Raw genomic sequence first — 17598 nt, 5'->3', positions numbered from 1 at the left:
GTGTAATGATCAAGCTGTTTAATCAGCTTCTTGATATGCCACACTTATCAGGTGGATGAATTATCTTGGCAAAGGAGAAATACTCACTAACTGGGATGTTAACAAATTTGTGCATATCATTTGAGAAAAATAAGCTCGTCGTCAGTATGGAACATTTCTGGGATATTTTATTTCAACTCATTAAACATGGGACCAACACTTTACATGTTGCGTTTATATTTTTGTGAAGTTTCGACTTATGTACAACCAAATAAAATTACTTTACTGTCATAAACAGCAACTGGGACCATTAATGAATTATTTGCCTACAGCCTGGATGAACTAGACTGAACATTGTGCTGACCATTGTTTTACTTGATGTCACGTCATGTTCAGGTCGGTTTAACCAGGCTATTATTTGCCTATTGATTGATAATAACCGTTACTGTTTATGCTAATTCAGGTGTTACCTGAGGTGTTTTGGTAATGCCCTCAACATTAGCCTTCCTCAGGAATGGCCATGAGGGGGGAAATATTTCATGAGGGGGTTGTCAATTTCCTTTTATGGATGCCATACCACATCTCATATGACTTTGTCATAACCATTAGGAAAACTCAGTTGTCACGCTGTCATACCGTGTAGGTGTTTGGGTGGAGTACAAGGAACACAAGAGATGGGTGAAACTTGGAGGAACTGCCAACCTCAAGGTTCCTAAGGCAACAGCTGCAGTAAGAGTGCATAGGAAAACAATAAACATAGGTGTGTGTGATTGTGTGTATACAGGGGTGTAATACAGCGATGGTGTAATACATGTAGCCTAATACAGGGGTGTGCCACATTAACTAATTTAACGCACAGTAGTATTGTGATTAGCCATTTTATATATATGTACATAACCCTATATAGATATGTTTACAGTAGAAGGAAAGTGATTCAACAGACAAACAGTACATCATAATCATATACGGTACTCATCACACTGATGATGGATCCTGATCATGGGCTATTATCAAACACACAAAATGACCCATACGAGGTTAGAATGCATTTCATGGTGTCTGAAGTGTGCATGGTGGACAGCACATACCGGCTCGTGATGAGAGCCCAGCTGTTGGTTACCGATAAGTGATCAAGGAAAAAACATTAGGTGGTGGGAGGAGGCTGATTAGCTTTGAAAGTTGTTAACATGTAGCACCTGTACGCCTGCCTGGGACCGAAACACACACACCCAACACAGGCATCTCATGCTGCTCACACACCCACACCTGACACAAGAGCCTATAATCATGAAACTACACTAATAGGCTTCTGTGCCAAAAGCACTACCATAAAACTGGGTTCAAGCCCTGAATGCTGATTGGCTGACAGCCGTGGTATATCAGACCGTATACAACGAGTATGACAAAACATTTTACTGCTCTAATTAAGTTGGTAACCAATTTGGGGGTTTGTGGTTTATGGCCAATATACCATGGCTAAGGGCTGTGTCCAGGCACTCCGCGATGCGCCTAACAGCCTTAAGCCGTGGTATATTGGCCATAAACACACCCCCTCGTGCCTTATTACTTAATTATAAACAGCAGACTTATAAAGTCTGTGTGATAGAGGTTGGCAATTGAAGCTAAGCTACAGTATAAAGTCAGTATCAGTCACAAACTAAAAAGTGAGTGAGAATGACAAAAAGCCAAATTATAACATCTTACATTTACATTTAAGTAATTTAGCAGACGCTCTTATCCAGAGCGACTTACAAATTGGAAAGTTCATACATATTCATCCTGGTCCCCCCGTGGGGAATGAACCCACAACCCTGGCGTTGCAAGCGCCATGCTCTACCAACTGAGCCACACGGGACATCTTGAAACGTTCAAGAGAAGTTAGGCATGAGTGAAAAAAGGACAAACTCTGGTCATGTTTGCCGCACGTCTCGTTTTTTTTTTTTTTAAATTAGAAGCCTGAAAGCGATCCATTTCATCATCTATTTCACAATTTTCTCTTTCAACACTTCAGTTTCAAATCATGTTCACAGAATTCATTTTTCAGGCATCTTGGGTGATGATGCGTGAAACCATTCCAACACGCATCACCCAAATCCTGTTCATTAATACATAACATTGGGAAACAAAAAAAATTAATTGAAGTAAAAAGTACAAGACTTATATAACCCCGAATTAAAGAGAAAACAAAGAGTTAGATTGAAGAGAGGACAGAAGGTAAATTGACAACCTGTAGTTGAGAACACGGTTTGTCATCATAGGCAAACGCAAATATGGAGGTCCATTGAATAGCTAAAGGCTCTTGATTACAGAACTGGCTTTGGTACTGGAAAAGCTGAAGAGGTGTTAGCCACTCAAAAAAAATGCCGCTCCCTCCCATTTAAAACCTGTTGGAATAGGAGCCAACTGATACAATGAAGTAGTGTGTACTAAAACACAATATTTCTAGACATACTAGGGTTGTTTTGGACAGAAGTTCATGAACGCTGCCTCCTAGACTTTCGGGGGTGAGGCCAAAATGAATCCTAAGCAGTCCCCTTTGACCTCAAAGGTCATTCTGTCTTTTGTCACACACAGAATGTTTTAAAAAGTCATATCATTAGAGAATATAAACACGTTATAGAGTCCTTTCCTGTACCGAATATAAAGTCATTGGCCACTGAACCCCATTGTTGTATAAGGAAATTAACAGGACCATTTCAATCCTGATGTCTAACGTTAACTGTCAACCATGCAGAGACGTATTGGTGCCACAATGGCGTGCAGGACAAGACAGACGGATACATTATTCTCTATATTGTCTCACAATCTAGATATTACAGTCATGAGACAGTTGAGGCAATACAGAGGTGATTTCGACAGTATGTCCACGGTCAGAAATGAACGTGTTATGAGACATCACGGCTTGGTCGCGGATTTACCCTGTGTGCCTGCATTTATACAGTTTGTCCTTTTTGATAGTGATTGGTACAACACTTCCTCTCCCTCCCTCCTGTATACTGACATCGAGACGGAGTACACGAAGGCGCTTTTACGAGTTGAAAATGAAAAGTCAATTGGGTTTGTTTCCCTCTGTAAAGTGTGTTGGGGGTGGTTGAAGGGAACAAACACAAGGCCTGGAAAACTCTAGAACACGAAGTCTCAAACTGGTAGCTTTTGAAATGGCACTCTATACCCTATGCAGTGCACTAGTTATGACCAAGTTGTCTACTACATAAGGGAACAGGGTACCATTTCCAGACACAGACATTGTTTCCACAGTTCAGGTGGAGACGGAGAAAGTTTTCAAGAAACCCACTCAGCCTGTTTATCAATATCATGGGGGACCATGGCTGCTTCCAACCTGAAGGCCTCACCAAAGCCTGGGACTCGATTTAGCTGCCGAAGCCGAAGATGCCCTTGATGTAGCCGGTCAGGCCGCCCTTGCCCTTCTGCTCCACCTTGTCGTCGAGGGGTGGGAAGGCCACGTGGTTGAGTGCCAGATCAAAGAAGAGGGGCTTACAGGGGATGGGCTGGAAGTCGGGGGGGAACTGGACCAGGTTGGGCTGCTTCCCCACCAGGGTGGGGTCCAGGTGGAAGGTCTCCAGACGCTCACACAGAGGCTGGATGGAGGGGGGGTAAACAAATTAGAGGGAGAGCAGGGACTGGTAAAAGTAAATGACTAGAACCTGTCATAAGGTTTGGCTAGTCTGTCAGCTAGCAGAAAACATACGCTGTGGTTCCAACGCAAAGCAGAGGTCATTTTTCATGAACCGGCACTAGGTTCAGTCGTGAACAACTGGAATACCTGCCATGTCGACATACACTGCCCATGATAGCAGCAGCATGACATTTCTATGACAGATTTAAGAGTGAAACCCGACCCCTGTGTGGGATTACACAATAACATATAGTATGTCCGGCAGAGGCCTCCTGATATAGGTCACCCATCACCCAAACGTTGTCGTTGTTCCGTGTCAGTCTGCTAGGCAGCATTCCAGCTCTGTCCTGTATTGACAGAGGCAGGTCAGGGAGTATTCTTTCCCACATGCTGGCCCATGTAAGGCATGCTCCGTGGTAGGCACACTCCTATTCCCAACACTACTTCCTCTCACTACTGCACAACTAACATACTACACCTTTCATTTACTCCACCATTTTCTGAAAGTAGTCTAGAAAATGGCAAGGCTGGAACTTGGGAGGTACAGAGGAGTCAGAGTTAACACAGAACTAATTGGTCAGCTGCTCGATTGAGATCTGTGTCAACGTTAAGAGATTGATAAAAGCTAGAACAAGGAGCGGAACGAGGAGCTCCACCCTCTCTTTGCAAGTTACGACCGAATGTCCCCTCCCGAAATTAGAAAGACGCTAACACCTGCGAAATCGTGATCTGTTCAAATAACCAGTGATGAAAAACCCCAAACACCGTAATTACACACAGAATCTTTCCACGAGAGATTAGAGTTAGGGCTAAGCACATTGGGGGTGGTTAGCTGCGAGACTTCGTTTTTATGTGGGAGGCTAATTTTGTTTGTTCTTACCGTGTTGTCTTTCACCTTCTGCTGAGACGGTGCTTCAGGAGCATCCTCTGTGTCTAAAATACAAACACACACCCACAGCTTCATAACACAGGCACAATAAACCAGAGACGTCAGGTCTTACAAAACACACACCAGTCCGGTCACAACAATGAAAAGTCAAGCAGAAAGGTCAATACAAAGAAAGTTGCCTAACCCAGGTAAGGGTATTACCCTATAGAAACAAAATGGCTGCCATTGCAAGTCAGGTACCCACCTAAGATGGCCGCCGCCTGAAGCGAGTATTTCTCAGCGTTGACCTCTGTGATCAGCTCCTGCACATCAGGCAGATCCTTTAGGCAAGGGAGACAGATACATTAGGCAAAGACACTTTTAGACAGTCCCACAGTAGAATATCATGAATAACACGTATGTTTACCGACCTGCATCCATTTCAATGACAGACACCCCCCCCAAAAAAATATATATACCCAAAAGATAATAGAACACCTACTTTGTGGATATTGTCATAGTTTGAACGCAGAATCAATTGGCTCTAACATGAATAGTATTTGACAGACAACCAAGCTTTTCTTCAACTCTTGAGTTGCATATACAGGTAACTGTCAAAATAATGGAAACACTTGAATGAGGGATACAAAGTATATTGAAAGCAGGTGCTTCCACACAGGTGTACCGAGTTAATTATGCTTAGGGTCATGTATAAAAATACTGGGAAGGCCATTATTTTGGCTATCATGACTATGCCTCCCATAGGATGACAATGGCCCCATCCAGGTGGCACGAGTGGTCACTGAATGGTTCGATGAGCATGAAAACGATGTAAACCATGCGTCATGGCCGTCACCAGATCTCAACCCAATTGAACACTTATGGGAGATTCTGGAGCGGCGCCTGAGACGGCGTTTTGCCACCATCATCAATAAAACACCAAATTATGGAATTTCTCATGGAAGAATGGTGTCAAAACCCTCCAATAGAGATCCAGACACTTGCAGAATCGATGCCATGCATAGGTGCATTGGAGCAGTTGTGACTCGTGGTGGCCCAACGCCTTATTAAGACATTATGTTGGCATTTCCTTTATTTTGGCAGTTACCTGCATGTTAAAAAAGTAAGTTTACATAATGGCCCCAGTCGGGGTCAACGGTTATAGGTCAGGGGTCAGTGTCTGTTACCTTGAGGCTGTTGTTGAGGCTCTTAGCCTTGGACTGGACCTCCTTGGCGTACTTCAGGACCCGCTCATACAGGACCAGAGCCTCGCTCCACTTCTTCACCAGCACGTACGACTGGGCTATGAAGAAACACCTGGGGGAGAGAGCGGGGATGTTAGTGACTGTGTGTATGTTTCTGTTCTGGCAGAGGCGGATCAGAAACACCTGAATGGCAGGGGTTATGCCAGCAACTGTGTGTGTGAACAGTGTGTGGCCTCCGTGGTGTGAGCTCTGACCTGTAGGCCTTGTAGACCAGCATCTTGAGGGCCACCTCCTTCTGGAACGTGTGATCTTCCTCCAGCCCCTGCAGGGTGGACAGCTCAGCCAGACTCTGTAGAAACAGTCATGAGGCAACATCAACAAGGATAAGATGACTCACTGGTAGTGGCTTAACCGTAGAAATAGAATGAATCAGAAAGAAACATCCTATTTCTACGGGCTTAACATTAGGGTTGAATGGCGAGAAGTCGGATGTGGAAGTCCTGGGCTGGCGTGGTTACACGTGGTCTGCGGTTGTGAGGCCGGTTGGCCATACTGACACATTTTCTAAAGTAACGTTGGAGGCGGCTTATGGTAGAGAAATGAACATTCAAATCTCTGGCAACAGTTCTGGTGGACATTCCTGCAGTCAGCATGCCAATTGCACGCTCCCTCAAAACCAGAGACATCTGTGGCATTGTGTTGTGTGACAAAACGAATCATTTTAGAGTGGCCTTTTATTGTCTGCAGAACAAGGTGCACCTGTGTAATGATCATGCTGTTTAATCAGCTTCTTGATCTGCACACCTTTTGGGTGAATGGATAATCATGGGAAAAGAAGAAATGGTCAATAACGGGGATGTAAACAAACTTGTTCTCAAAACTTGAGATAATTAAGCTTTTTGTGCCTGTGGAACATTTCTGGAATCTTTTATTTCAGCTCATGAAACCAACACTTTACATGTTGCGTTTATATTTTTGTTCAGTATAGTTTTTGGACTTGATCCTGGGTATGCTGAGTAAATAGAGTGGTTTGGATGTTTTGTGGTTATGAAGCAGGACAATATCAAACCATTCAGTTTCACTATCAATTACTGTAACATTATGAGACGACAAGGACACCGACATTGGGAATGTGCCAGAGATGACAATGTAATGTGACGTGGTGTTGTGTTATCAGAGGTGTATTCATTAGTGTGCACAACAGCAAAACATTTTAACAGAAAAATAACAGTTTATTGGACAACCTCAGGTAGTACCGCCCTGTTTTATGCTGTTTTCTTCCGTTTTGTGGCTACTGAACACGACCCAGGTGTGTGTTTGTACCTGGAGGATGATGTCGTACAGGCGGATGAGGTCCTGGGGGCGAGGGCCCCTTTTGTTCTCGTCCGTCTGCGGCTCCTTCAGCTTGGCCTGCAGCATGTGGGCCATGCTCTCGTTCCTCTTCACCACCGTCCACAGCTTGATGTAGGTCAGGTAGCTATGGAGAGGGGGGGGACCAAAATATAGGTAAAAGAATGGTTCCATGTACAGATAGGCTCTTAATTCATATTTGCTTGCATTTCTCATCTAATCAAAACGCATCGGAGAAGACGGTCTGAGGGACCTCGGACCTTCTCCTCCAATACGGTTGAGGATGCGGCGAGGAGATAGGGGTCACCGTGCGTCTTGCATCCTCTGACAAATGTCAGACAGACAGAATGACCTCTCTTACCTGTGCAGGAACTGCAGGTTGGACACCTTGCCACTGGCTTCATCAGATCTCTCTCGCTGCTTCTGCAGAGTTGAACAGTCAGGGAGCATGTACCCATAAACAGATAGTAAGAGTCTGGTACAGTCCTTGACCCTACTACTCACGTTACTGTCTAGCCTATGAACTTTACTACGTCAGGTCCGTAAACCCACGTATCAACGTGAACCCCGGTCAGTTCGTAACCCTAACGGTCATGTCTGTAACTTCAAATGTGTCATTCTGTAACCCAAACAGTCATGCCTGTAACTCTTTCAGTGTCAGTCAGTCAGCCATACTTACCGCTTCAGTCTTCAGCTCCTCTCTCACAGCCTGGATGGTGTCTCTGCACTCGGCTAGTAGGGTCTCGTACAGACGTTCCTTGGTCTCCTCATTGGCTGCCTGTGGGGGACAAATGGTGATCCTGTATAAATATGACATAGAATATATAAAATCATATTTCCATATATACCTCCCCTGACCTTCTCCTCCAATGGGTATTGAGAAGGACATGAGGATAGAGGACACGAGGCATAAGCAAGAGAGACCTTCCCTATGCGGTGGGCTTTCAGCACAGCTCCCCCGGCACTGATGCTGCGCGAGGTGGGATATGAGATTGGTATTTCTTTGTGCGATAATATGTAACAGTATGAAACAAAACAGCTGAAAATAGCTACGGCAGAATTTTACTCGCACACGGGCTCATACTTGAAATGGTTGCCTGAACTGGAGCCTTGCTTACGGTACGAATCAGATTAAAATCACGCAAATGTAAATATTAGCGTAAAAGTAGGTCTTGGGTAAGGCTGTGACTGGGAGAGACAAACGTGCGCAGCAGAGCAGGTTGCTGTAGACATTCCTGTGAAAGGTAACTTCCTAGAGTTACTGTAGCTCAGGACCGATGTCAAAGAGAAGCCTTACACCACACGCGATGTAACACAGGCTTATTGTGTACGTTACAGTAGGCTAACTTGTAGGTGTGGGAGGCAGCCAAGTGTCATGGTTTATATTGTTTATGAAAAATGTCAGTCTTTTCAATAGATGAGAGTGAGTCAGAAATATTACAGTATCGTCAATGACTCATATGTCCTAGTTAGAACATCCCAGCAGTGGCCATATTAAATACAAAATTGCTAACAAAATATGTTTGTTATATATTCCCCTGTGGACAAGTCCATCCAATCTTAAATTATTTTGCCGCATCTTATCTTCTGACGAATCGGTGTATATGCTGTTGAGACACAGTAAATCTGAGGATTCGCCAGTGTCTTTCTTCTCTTCGGTTGACAAAAACACTTAAGCAATCATTAAAGCGCTAAAACATGGCGGGGAATGATTTGGGAGCGTTCCACTTAAAAAAAGGACAATTCTGCCACTTTTTAACCTCAAATTCATCATCTCCAACACCATACCAGTGTCTACATATTTGAAAACAGCACATTTATATGATCTGTGGTAAAAAATATAAGATCATCCTAAAAAAAAAGCTTATCATTAAGCATATTTCCATCCATTTATGCGAGTAAAGTAATACTGTATAAAAAAAAAAAATTCATCACAACAGCTGTGATGGAAACCGATGGTTACAGTACAATTTAATAAATGCCGAAAGATAGCGTTCATTCGACAAGGTGGAATCTTTGTGTGTCGGTAAAATTAATTATGCAAGAAATGGTGGTGGAAAGTCCTTAAAGCACAAAGACATTATAACCATATTGGAGTCCTCCCACTACAACTCCAGGAAACAATGCAGTTTAGTAGACTAGGCTAAAGATGATATAATTCATGATGAACTTCACAGGGGGGTGAAAGTGCACGGTGATCTTGATTCTCCTTTCCAATAAATATTGAGGGTCTGATTCTGGTGACATGATCATCGATGCTTGACTGCCATTTGACAATAAAGATATTCCTCGCTCTTAATAGCGTCATTATGTTACGTAGCCTACCCGCACTGTTAGGCTTGGGCGGTATACCGGTCATACCGGGGGTATTTCGAAATACCGACGGTATGATTTGAATACCGTTCAAAAGAATAAGCAAACCAAACGCATAGCTGGAGCCCTTAGCTGGATATAATTTGACTCATTTTAGATTGTTATAAACAGTGGCTTAGCACAAACCCCCATTGTTATATATATATATTTTTTATGTACGAGGGTGCATGCTACGCCACTGCTTATAATAATAACTACATATCGAATGTGTGTCAAATAAACGATATCCAGCTACGGGCTCCAGCTATGCATTTGGTTTGCTAAATTGACATCTAGTGGCTAGAAGTCAAGATCAAGCTTCTTGGTTACAGCAGAGACATTTAATCCTTTCCATGATCAAGATCTGTTGCCTAAATTGTTGTGTGTGCAAAAAATGTATAACTACACACACACACACACACACACACATACATATATCACCCCTTGTGTGCACTTGAGTTAAGACCGTATACCCCAGTATGGTACAGAAACAGTAGGACTATAACCTGGATAACGCCCAACCCTACGCACTGTATCTGACCAGAGTAGGGACATTTGCTATTTAACGCAAGTTTGTGACAAAACTATTGGTAGAGTTGTAAATGCGACGGAAACACATTGAAATTTATTATTTATTCATAATTTTGGCGGTACATGAAATTAAGAGAAAAAGTACATTGTGTGCATTACGTCATCACGCACTGATTTTTGGAAGTCAGTTTTGTGGATTTTGGAATATCCGCATCAAAATCTGTCACCAATTGGATGGAAACCTATCTTGTGACATCACAAGTTAGGATTAAAATATATATATACATTTTCAAACCCTGCAACGAGTTTCTAGCCAGAGGGATGGCATTTTCTTGCTCCCCACATCACCACGAATCTGTGTTTGAAAATCAGTGTTTTCAAATGAACCTTTTGATGATGTCTTAACATTATATATTGTTCTACAAAACGTAGAAATGCACCATTTTCACAAATGTAAACGGTATTGCGCTGGAGATAATGAAAATTACGCTGAAAATGTATGAGAGTTGCCCTTTAACACAAATTCGTATTGGGCAGACTATGAAGTAACATTCACTCCCATCCATCCAGCATGTGGGGAGGGTGTATTGTGGTGAGACACTCACTAGTGCCAGCACCCTGGCAACGCCTAGCCCCTAACAGGACTGGGAGAACCGGTCTGGTGTCTTCTGTGCTTTTCACAGAGGGAGAGACAAAAGGAGGGATGGCACATCCCTCTTCAGTATGTCCCCTTGGGATTACGCATGGCCTTAAATGGCAGTTCCGTTGGAATGGTTGAGGGATCCCTCACAAAACCCAGATAACAACAAAGACCATGATTTGGGGGATTTTTACTAAATGTAATCCACAGAAGTCCTATGGATGAAGGATTGTTGACAGACAAATGTGAAATATAAAAGCATAAAATCTGAAATAATTAAAATTACCATATGACATTGACCTTACCTAGGCCTCCTTTTAAGATTCCATATTGTTTCATTTGTGAGCTACAAAGCAAAAATGTACGTCAAATGAAGCTTTACTGCTTGCTCTGTAATAAGAGTAGTATTTTAATGGTCATACATTTATGAATATTGAAATATATATATAAACATGAATATTGAAATGTTTAGATTTTCTATATAATTGTTGAACATAATATACTCTACAGGCATATCAAAGTTCCAGAGTGGGAACTCTGCTTCTTTTAGAGTTCGTAAGCATAACCAACGGAGTGAATGTGAAAATGGATTCAAAATTATCACGTTCCACTGGTGATTTGCAGGATGTGCAATGATACAAGTAAAAGGAGGGTTGTGATTGGTGTAGTAGACAATGTAACCAATCGCTCTGTATAAAAATGAGCCACAACTTTAGACAACCGAGGTAGATACAGGGGAGTGTAGAAGTAGAGGCAGCCATAGGGGGAAAGGTATTATGGTCCAACTGTTTCTGAACCCTTGTGTTCATCAAATGGTACCTTCCATAAACATAACAGAACCATTGACTGACATATCAATTAAGGACTGAAGTGCATAAAATGTTAACCCTCAACTCAAAAAGCACATTTGGATACAGCCGGTTGAGGACAGGTATGAGGGGAATTTCTGACCAGACCCAAATTCAGCCTTACTTCAAAAGTGTAAGCACAACAATTACATGTAATGCTCTGCTACATCTAACACAAATGATGGTACCACTCCCTAACTGATAACCATTTAGCTCCAATGCTAGTCTGTCCATAGAGACTAGGGCTGATGGGTGTAGCCATGTGAGTGTGTGGGTTGCTATGCATAGAATGCAGTTTGACAGCACGAGTGGCAGCATGCCAGAGCCTAGTGCAGGTGGGTGTGACGGGTGTGGCCGCAGGGAGGGAGAGGTAGGCCTACAGGAAGCCCGACAGGGAAGGTAAGAAGAGTCTGACAATAGACACCTGTCAAAGAGCTGTAGTGGAGGGAACGACACCTACTGAGACCCAAGGTGAACTACATGTGATGATAGCCACCGTTGGACTCCTTACCTGCCTTAAGGATAACCTCTCCCTACAAACTGGTTGATAACAGCTCGATACCGCTAGAGATATCGAGCACTGACTAGGCTGCACCACTAAACCCCTGTTCACTGGCCCCCTAGTTCACCAACAGTTTCTCTAGTTCCATTAGTTCACAAGGCATCCTTGTTCACTAGGCTCATCAGTTAACTACTAGCCCTGCAGCTTCATCCCACTAACCCATAACGAAGCAGAGGTGTCCAAGCAGACCAGCGAAACCCTTTTCAGGGCTTGACATGAACAGGCTTTTTTTTGCCACTTGTCCATTGGACAAGTAGGACAGATTCTTTTCTTGTCTGAAAGCACAAGTTACTTGTCCCCCCCCCCCTAAAAAATAATAATAAAGAGGCCTGTACCACCATAGGCCAAAATAGGTGACTGATATGCATGTTGTAAGAAGCAAAGAAACTTTCAAAGAAGATAGTTGGTTTAATCGGGATTCATACACATTCTGACAGATGTCAGAATTACATGGGCAATATTGAAGAGCGGAAACTGCAGCTTTCCAACAGTGTCAGATTTATTTCTCAGCTCCCAAAGAGACGGCTTTGCAACCGGTGTACGCAGCATTGGTGTACTAACGCACCGACTCAACAACTACGCAGTTGATGAACGCTCACAATGCCATGTACAGTTATTCACGAGCGCGCTGGTGAAAAGTTTAGGACATGACACTAATACATGCTAATAGCTAAATAGTTAACTACCAAGACAACTAGCCAGACTATACAATATGTTTTAAAACTGGCCGTCTAGTTAGTCTGTTGTCCATCATTATTTTAAAAGGCTACCTGCTGCTGCAATGTCTCTCTCGGGCAACGGCCCACTGGCACAGATAAAGTACACGTTTGATGACAGTACGAACCCTGTTTGCTGGAACAAACAAATATGCACAGGGTGATCTCAAAAGCGTAGCTTGCAACCGCAGGTGATTGAAAGACTGCTCATGCCTGTCAATGCAATACAATAATTATACTCAGATGCGCTCTGCAGAGATTGGGAAAACAGCGCGCAAGACATCTCAGAACAAATTCTAATCCGAGTAATTGTTTGATATTTTGATGTGAATTATTCATATTTGTCTAGTCGGACAACTTAAATCTATATTCTGCTTGTCCGACCTTTTGTTGTTGGTTGTCCCGGACAAGCGTTAATGTCGAGGCCTGCTTTTAACACTTTCATTCTGACCTGAACCGTACTGTGCCGGCTCTGACATTTTCTATTCACAATTCTAGCAACTGCGGTGGATGCGAAACCCAGGCCAGCCCAATCAAGTTCTGCTTGGCTCAGTACTGTGAAAACATGACTAGTCCCCTGGTAGGGTCACTGACCTGGGCGATGGCGGCCTCGTTGTCTCCCAGGCCCAGCAGGAAAATGCGAGCCTTGTCGATCTTGACGGGCACCGTTCGGCCTCGCCACTCCACCTCGCTCATGGTGGCTGCCTGCTTGGCTCTCGTCTGTGTGATCAGGGCCTGGAATAATACCATAACCGTTCAACAGTATGCTGCATAAGACAGGTCTGTTCCAATATCCACACTAGCCTACTACTGAAAAAGATAGGCAATGTATCGGGTCTGTATCGGGTCTGTATTCTAAGTGGTATAACAGTATGGACAATGGAACAAAGTGATTTTCTCTGCACTAAAGAGTCAAATATAGATGTAGGGGCAGATTTATGGCCATACTTTCCAGTTGTAAAGTAGTTGTTACTATGTGTTTCACAGTGAGAGGGACCACACACTGACCTCTAGTTTCTCAGCCATCATGCCTCCTCCTCCTCCTGCACTGAGCCTCATCTGCATCAGCTCATTCATGGCGTTCTGGTCACCTGGGGTCAGAGGGGAGTAGGGTTGTTCACTACCAGTCAACTGAACGGGAACGAGTTGTGTGTGGGTGTGTGTGTACGGTGCGAGGGTGTGGGAAAGAGAGAAGCTGTAGAAGGCACAGATGTGTGTGATTGTCTCGATATGAGAGGTGTGCATGTGTGAATACATATGAAAAGTGCAATCCACTGTCAATGTGAGCGACGGGCTGTATGTGTCGCCTACCGATGTTGTAAGCACAGTAGCGGATGTTGGGTGAGATCTCCTCCACACGCTGGTGATACAGCACTGCCAGCTCCTCAGTAAAGGCACTGGCCAGCTTCTCATAGATGGTCCTGAGGGAGGTTACAATACAGTTACATGGAATTTTCTATAGTTCACAAGTTGCAAGATGGTGGTCCGAGAACACAGCTATACGCTGAATGCGTTTGGATATGTTAAGCATACGCCTACACTTAGGTACCGCTCGTTAACACCAGACAACTTGGCATCTGTCAACAAACAATGTAGCCTACATTGTTGAGGCCTCATTTGCCCCATGTGAAATGATGATCTCAATACTCTAGATCAAAAGCTCAGCAATCAAAAAGGGCCACACTTTAGGCATTTCGGTAGTAGAGTGGGGTCAGACTCACTTGCACTTGTTGAAGGCCTCCGTGGCAGCCTTCCACTCCTGCAGCTCAAAGCGCACCATGCCACTCAGGTAGGAGGTGTAGGCCTGCAGACAAGTTGCTTTCATTATTATTCATTCAGAGGTCATCAGCAGCTATTTCGGGCTGGGTTAGAAAGACAGGGCCCTGAAGCACTCTTTCCTCCAGGACAAGCCCAGTTGCCATGGACACCAGCTGCCATACTGTTGGTTCCTCAAATGATAAATATTTGTCTTAAAATATTTGTTTCAGTTAAATTGTTACTTCACTTCAACAGCATTTGAACCGCATGTTGAAATAAGGTGAAACAATAGGGAAAGTCACTGACTCTCCAGGTCAAGGTCCAGGTCAAGCCTACCTGTGCTTCCAGTTTGGTCTTGGCATCCACACGAGGGCTCTCGCACAGCTTCTCCAGCCTCTCTCCATGTTTGGCGGCCTTCCGCAGGCGGGACAGCAGGTGGAAGCGCTTGCGGGGCTCTGTGTTGGCCTCCTGCTTCAGCTGCATGGCGTAGCTCCACGCCCTCTCAGCCTCCATCAGTACCAGGAGTAGATACCTAAAAGGGGAATGGGATTTGTTATATTCAAGGGACTTGGGCCAACTTGTGCTGGCTGCAATTTTGGTGCCTCTCTCGGCACTCCATGCATGATGAGTTTGATTGTAGTTCTAGAACAGAATGATGGTTGCTGTCAGGTATCATGCATGAAGTATTTGGATTATAAATACAGTTGTACTTTAATACTGTTGTAAGAACGGGATCGGGTACCATTACCTGTTGTCAGAGTACCGGTTGTCAGAGAGCATCTCGACAGTCACTTTCTTCCCAGTGAACTTGTGCCTGTTGCCGCACTTGAAGCCCAGGGTCTTGCGCAAACGACGCAAGCGCCGGGAGCAGTATCCCCTAGGACAGAGAGAAAGACATGGGTGAATTTTTGTGTGAAACTATGAGCCAACCATAAGGTATGGTCTATGATTGTCAAACACCCATTCACTGCCATAGTTTAGTCCTCCATCTCACCTGTATCTTTGATAATCCCCGTGTCGCAAGCCATGTTGTTGCTGGGAATCCTTGATGATCTGGAGAACTGCAAGTATGCGTTAAGGGCCAGTCTACTACATTCACACAGGAACCTAAAGCTAGCTACATACACAGTGATGCATTTGAAAAGTAACTATACTTTAGCAGTGGATTTGAATTATGTGATGGATGTAGCAGGTTGACAATGTTAATTTACTTAAATACACATGATTATATCAATATTCTAATGACAACATTTGTAAACCGCTAATGACACTTAGCGCTAGCCTTCCGACATTACGTTAGCCAACTAACGTTAGTTATGGAAGCCCACCCCCACCAAAACATACTGGTGTCGCTAAATCACATAACGTTATTGGTCCATTGTCAGCTTTATAGCTTAAGAAAGGATACTCTCCAGTCCTATTCCATCTTCCGTTGTATTTTCTTTATTATCGTCCATATGTAATAATTTTCCTTCATTTTGCTTGTCGGAGGCCATTTTTCTTCTAGTAGCACACGTCCAAACAGACCTGGAAAAAATGCACCGGAAGTAGACTCAAGCGTCAACGTTGAGGGAAGGGCTTACATCCCTGTTAGTGAGCATTTTCTCATTTGCCAAGATAATGCGTACACCATCTTCTTATTCTGAGTGTAACGGCGGGTGGCTTCCAATATGCTGCATTACCGCCTCCAACTGGACTATAATATAAATACATGATACTTTGTAAATAAAAAAATAAAAAACATCCTTCAAACTAATCCTACACTCATTAAAAACCCACTACTCCATTCCACTACCTTGACCCTATCAACTCCTGCACCATGCCAACGGCCTGGGGGACGGAACACCACCACTCAACACACCCTGTAACTCTTCTGAAGTAAAAAAATAAATAATAATTAAAAACTATTCTAAAGTCAAATACTTCTCTGCAGCTGCCACCAAATCTATTTTCTGTGATTTTCTTTCCATTTCTGTGGTACAGTTGATAACCATTGCTATGAATGCTAAGAAGCCAACCTTACTGAAGCATGTCACTCGTTGGCCTATCCCTCTGTGCTGACACAGATCTACTACTCACAGGGATCCTCTCAGGATCCCTCCCCCTTGATCCATTCTCCTCTACTTTCTTCACTGCCTCAGGATACGAAACGTTCTGCACTACTCTGACTCTAGCCACCTCAACCTGCCTCTGTCGCACCGGACACTTCTGATCCCCGGCAACACGGCAAGCGGTACCGGCGCACCAGGTCGAGGTCCCAAAGGATTGATTTTAAAGCATTGTTGGTTAAAGGGCTTGTAAGTCAGCATTTCACTGTAAGGTGTACTACACCTATTGTATTCAGCACATGTGACAAATTTGATTTGATCATGGGCACCCCTACAGTTAACACACAAAATGTTATCCACCAAAACTACACAATCCTCTATCCCATGCCCTCTTGCACACTTCCCAAATCTTGGAATCTCCCTCCTTCAAACTGCTGCAACATGACCATAAACATTGCACCTGAAACAGCGCAGTTGATTCGGCACAAATGCTCCGACAGGATAACTGATATATCCTAACATGGCTTTTGTCGGGTAAAGACTGACTCAAAACTCAAAATGACTGACAGGGTCTTGACCTGACTGCAGTTCAGCGTCGTAACCAACTTCATTGGGCAAATGCTTACCTATGATGGCCACTGACATGCTGGAGAAGTGTGCTCTTCAAGGATTAATCCCAGTTTCAACTGATGGCAGACAGCATGTTTTGCGTCATGTGGGTGAGCAGTTTGCTGATGTGAACATTGTGAACAGAGTGCCCCATGGTGGCGGTGGGGTTATGGTATGGGCAGGCATAAGCTACGGACAACGAACACAATTGCATTTTATCTATGGAAATTTGAATGCACAGAGATACCGTGACGAGATCCTGAAGCCCATTGTCGTGCCATTCATCCGCTGCCATCACTTCAAGTTTCAGCATGATAATGCACGGCCCCATGTTGCAAGGATCTCTACACAATTCTTGGAAACTGAAAATATCCCAGTTCTTCCATGGCCTGCATACTCACCAGACATGTCACCCATTGAGCATGTTTGGAATGCTCTGGAGTGACGAGTGGGCGGCAGGTAGCCTAGTGGTTAGAGCATTGGACTTGTATCCGC

The 17598-nt window shown here is 43.9% G+C and overlaps 1 protein-coding gene across 1 annotated transcript; it reads right to left on the bottom strand.

The window, feature by feature from the left end:
- Window positions 1–1889: 1889 nt before the first annotated feature.
- On the bottom strand, window positions 1890–16357 carry srp68 (signal recognition particle 68). Its single transcript, XM_071388900.1, has 16 exons — window positions 15855–16357; window positions 15441–15507; window positions 15195–15323; window positions 14783–14978; window positions 14410–14492; window positions 14000–14109; window positions 13697–13779; window positions 13283–13423; window positions 7719–7817; window positions 7401–7462; window positions 7013–7166; window positions 5944–6038; window positions 5672–5801; window positions 4750–4825; window positions 4497–4549; window positions 1890–3578 (listed from the first exon to the last, which is right to left on the bottom strand). The coding sequence occupies exons 1-16, from the start codon at window positions 15940–15942 to the stop codon at window positions 3351–3353; spliced, it is 1794 nt and encodes a 597-aa protein (XP_071245001.1). The 5' UTR covers window positions 15943–16357; the 3' UTR covers window positions 1890–3350.
- Between the last annotated feature and the right edge of the window lie 1241 nt (window positions 16358–17598).

The sequence above is a fragment of the Salvelinus alpinus genome, chromosome 2 (assembly GCF_045679555.1).
Source record: "Salvelinus alpinus chromosome 2, SLU_Salpinus.1, whole genome shotgun sequence".
NCBI classification, from domain to species: Eukaryota; Metazoa; Chordata; class Actinopteri; order Salmoniformes; family Salmonidae; genus Salvelinus; species Salvelinus alpinus.
Note: the sequence above shows the minus strand (reverse complement) of the source record. Positions and strands in the feature narration are given on the sequence as shown.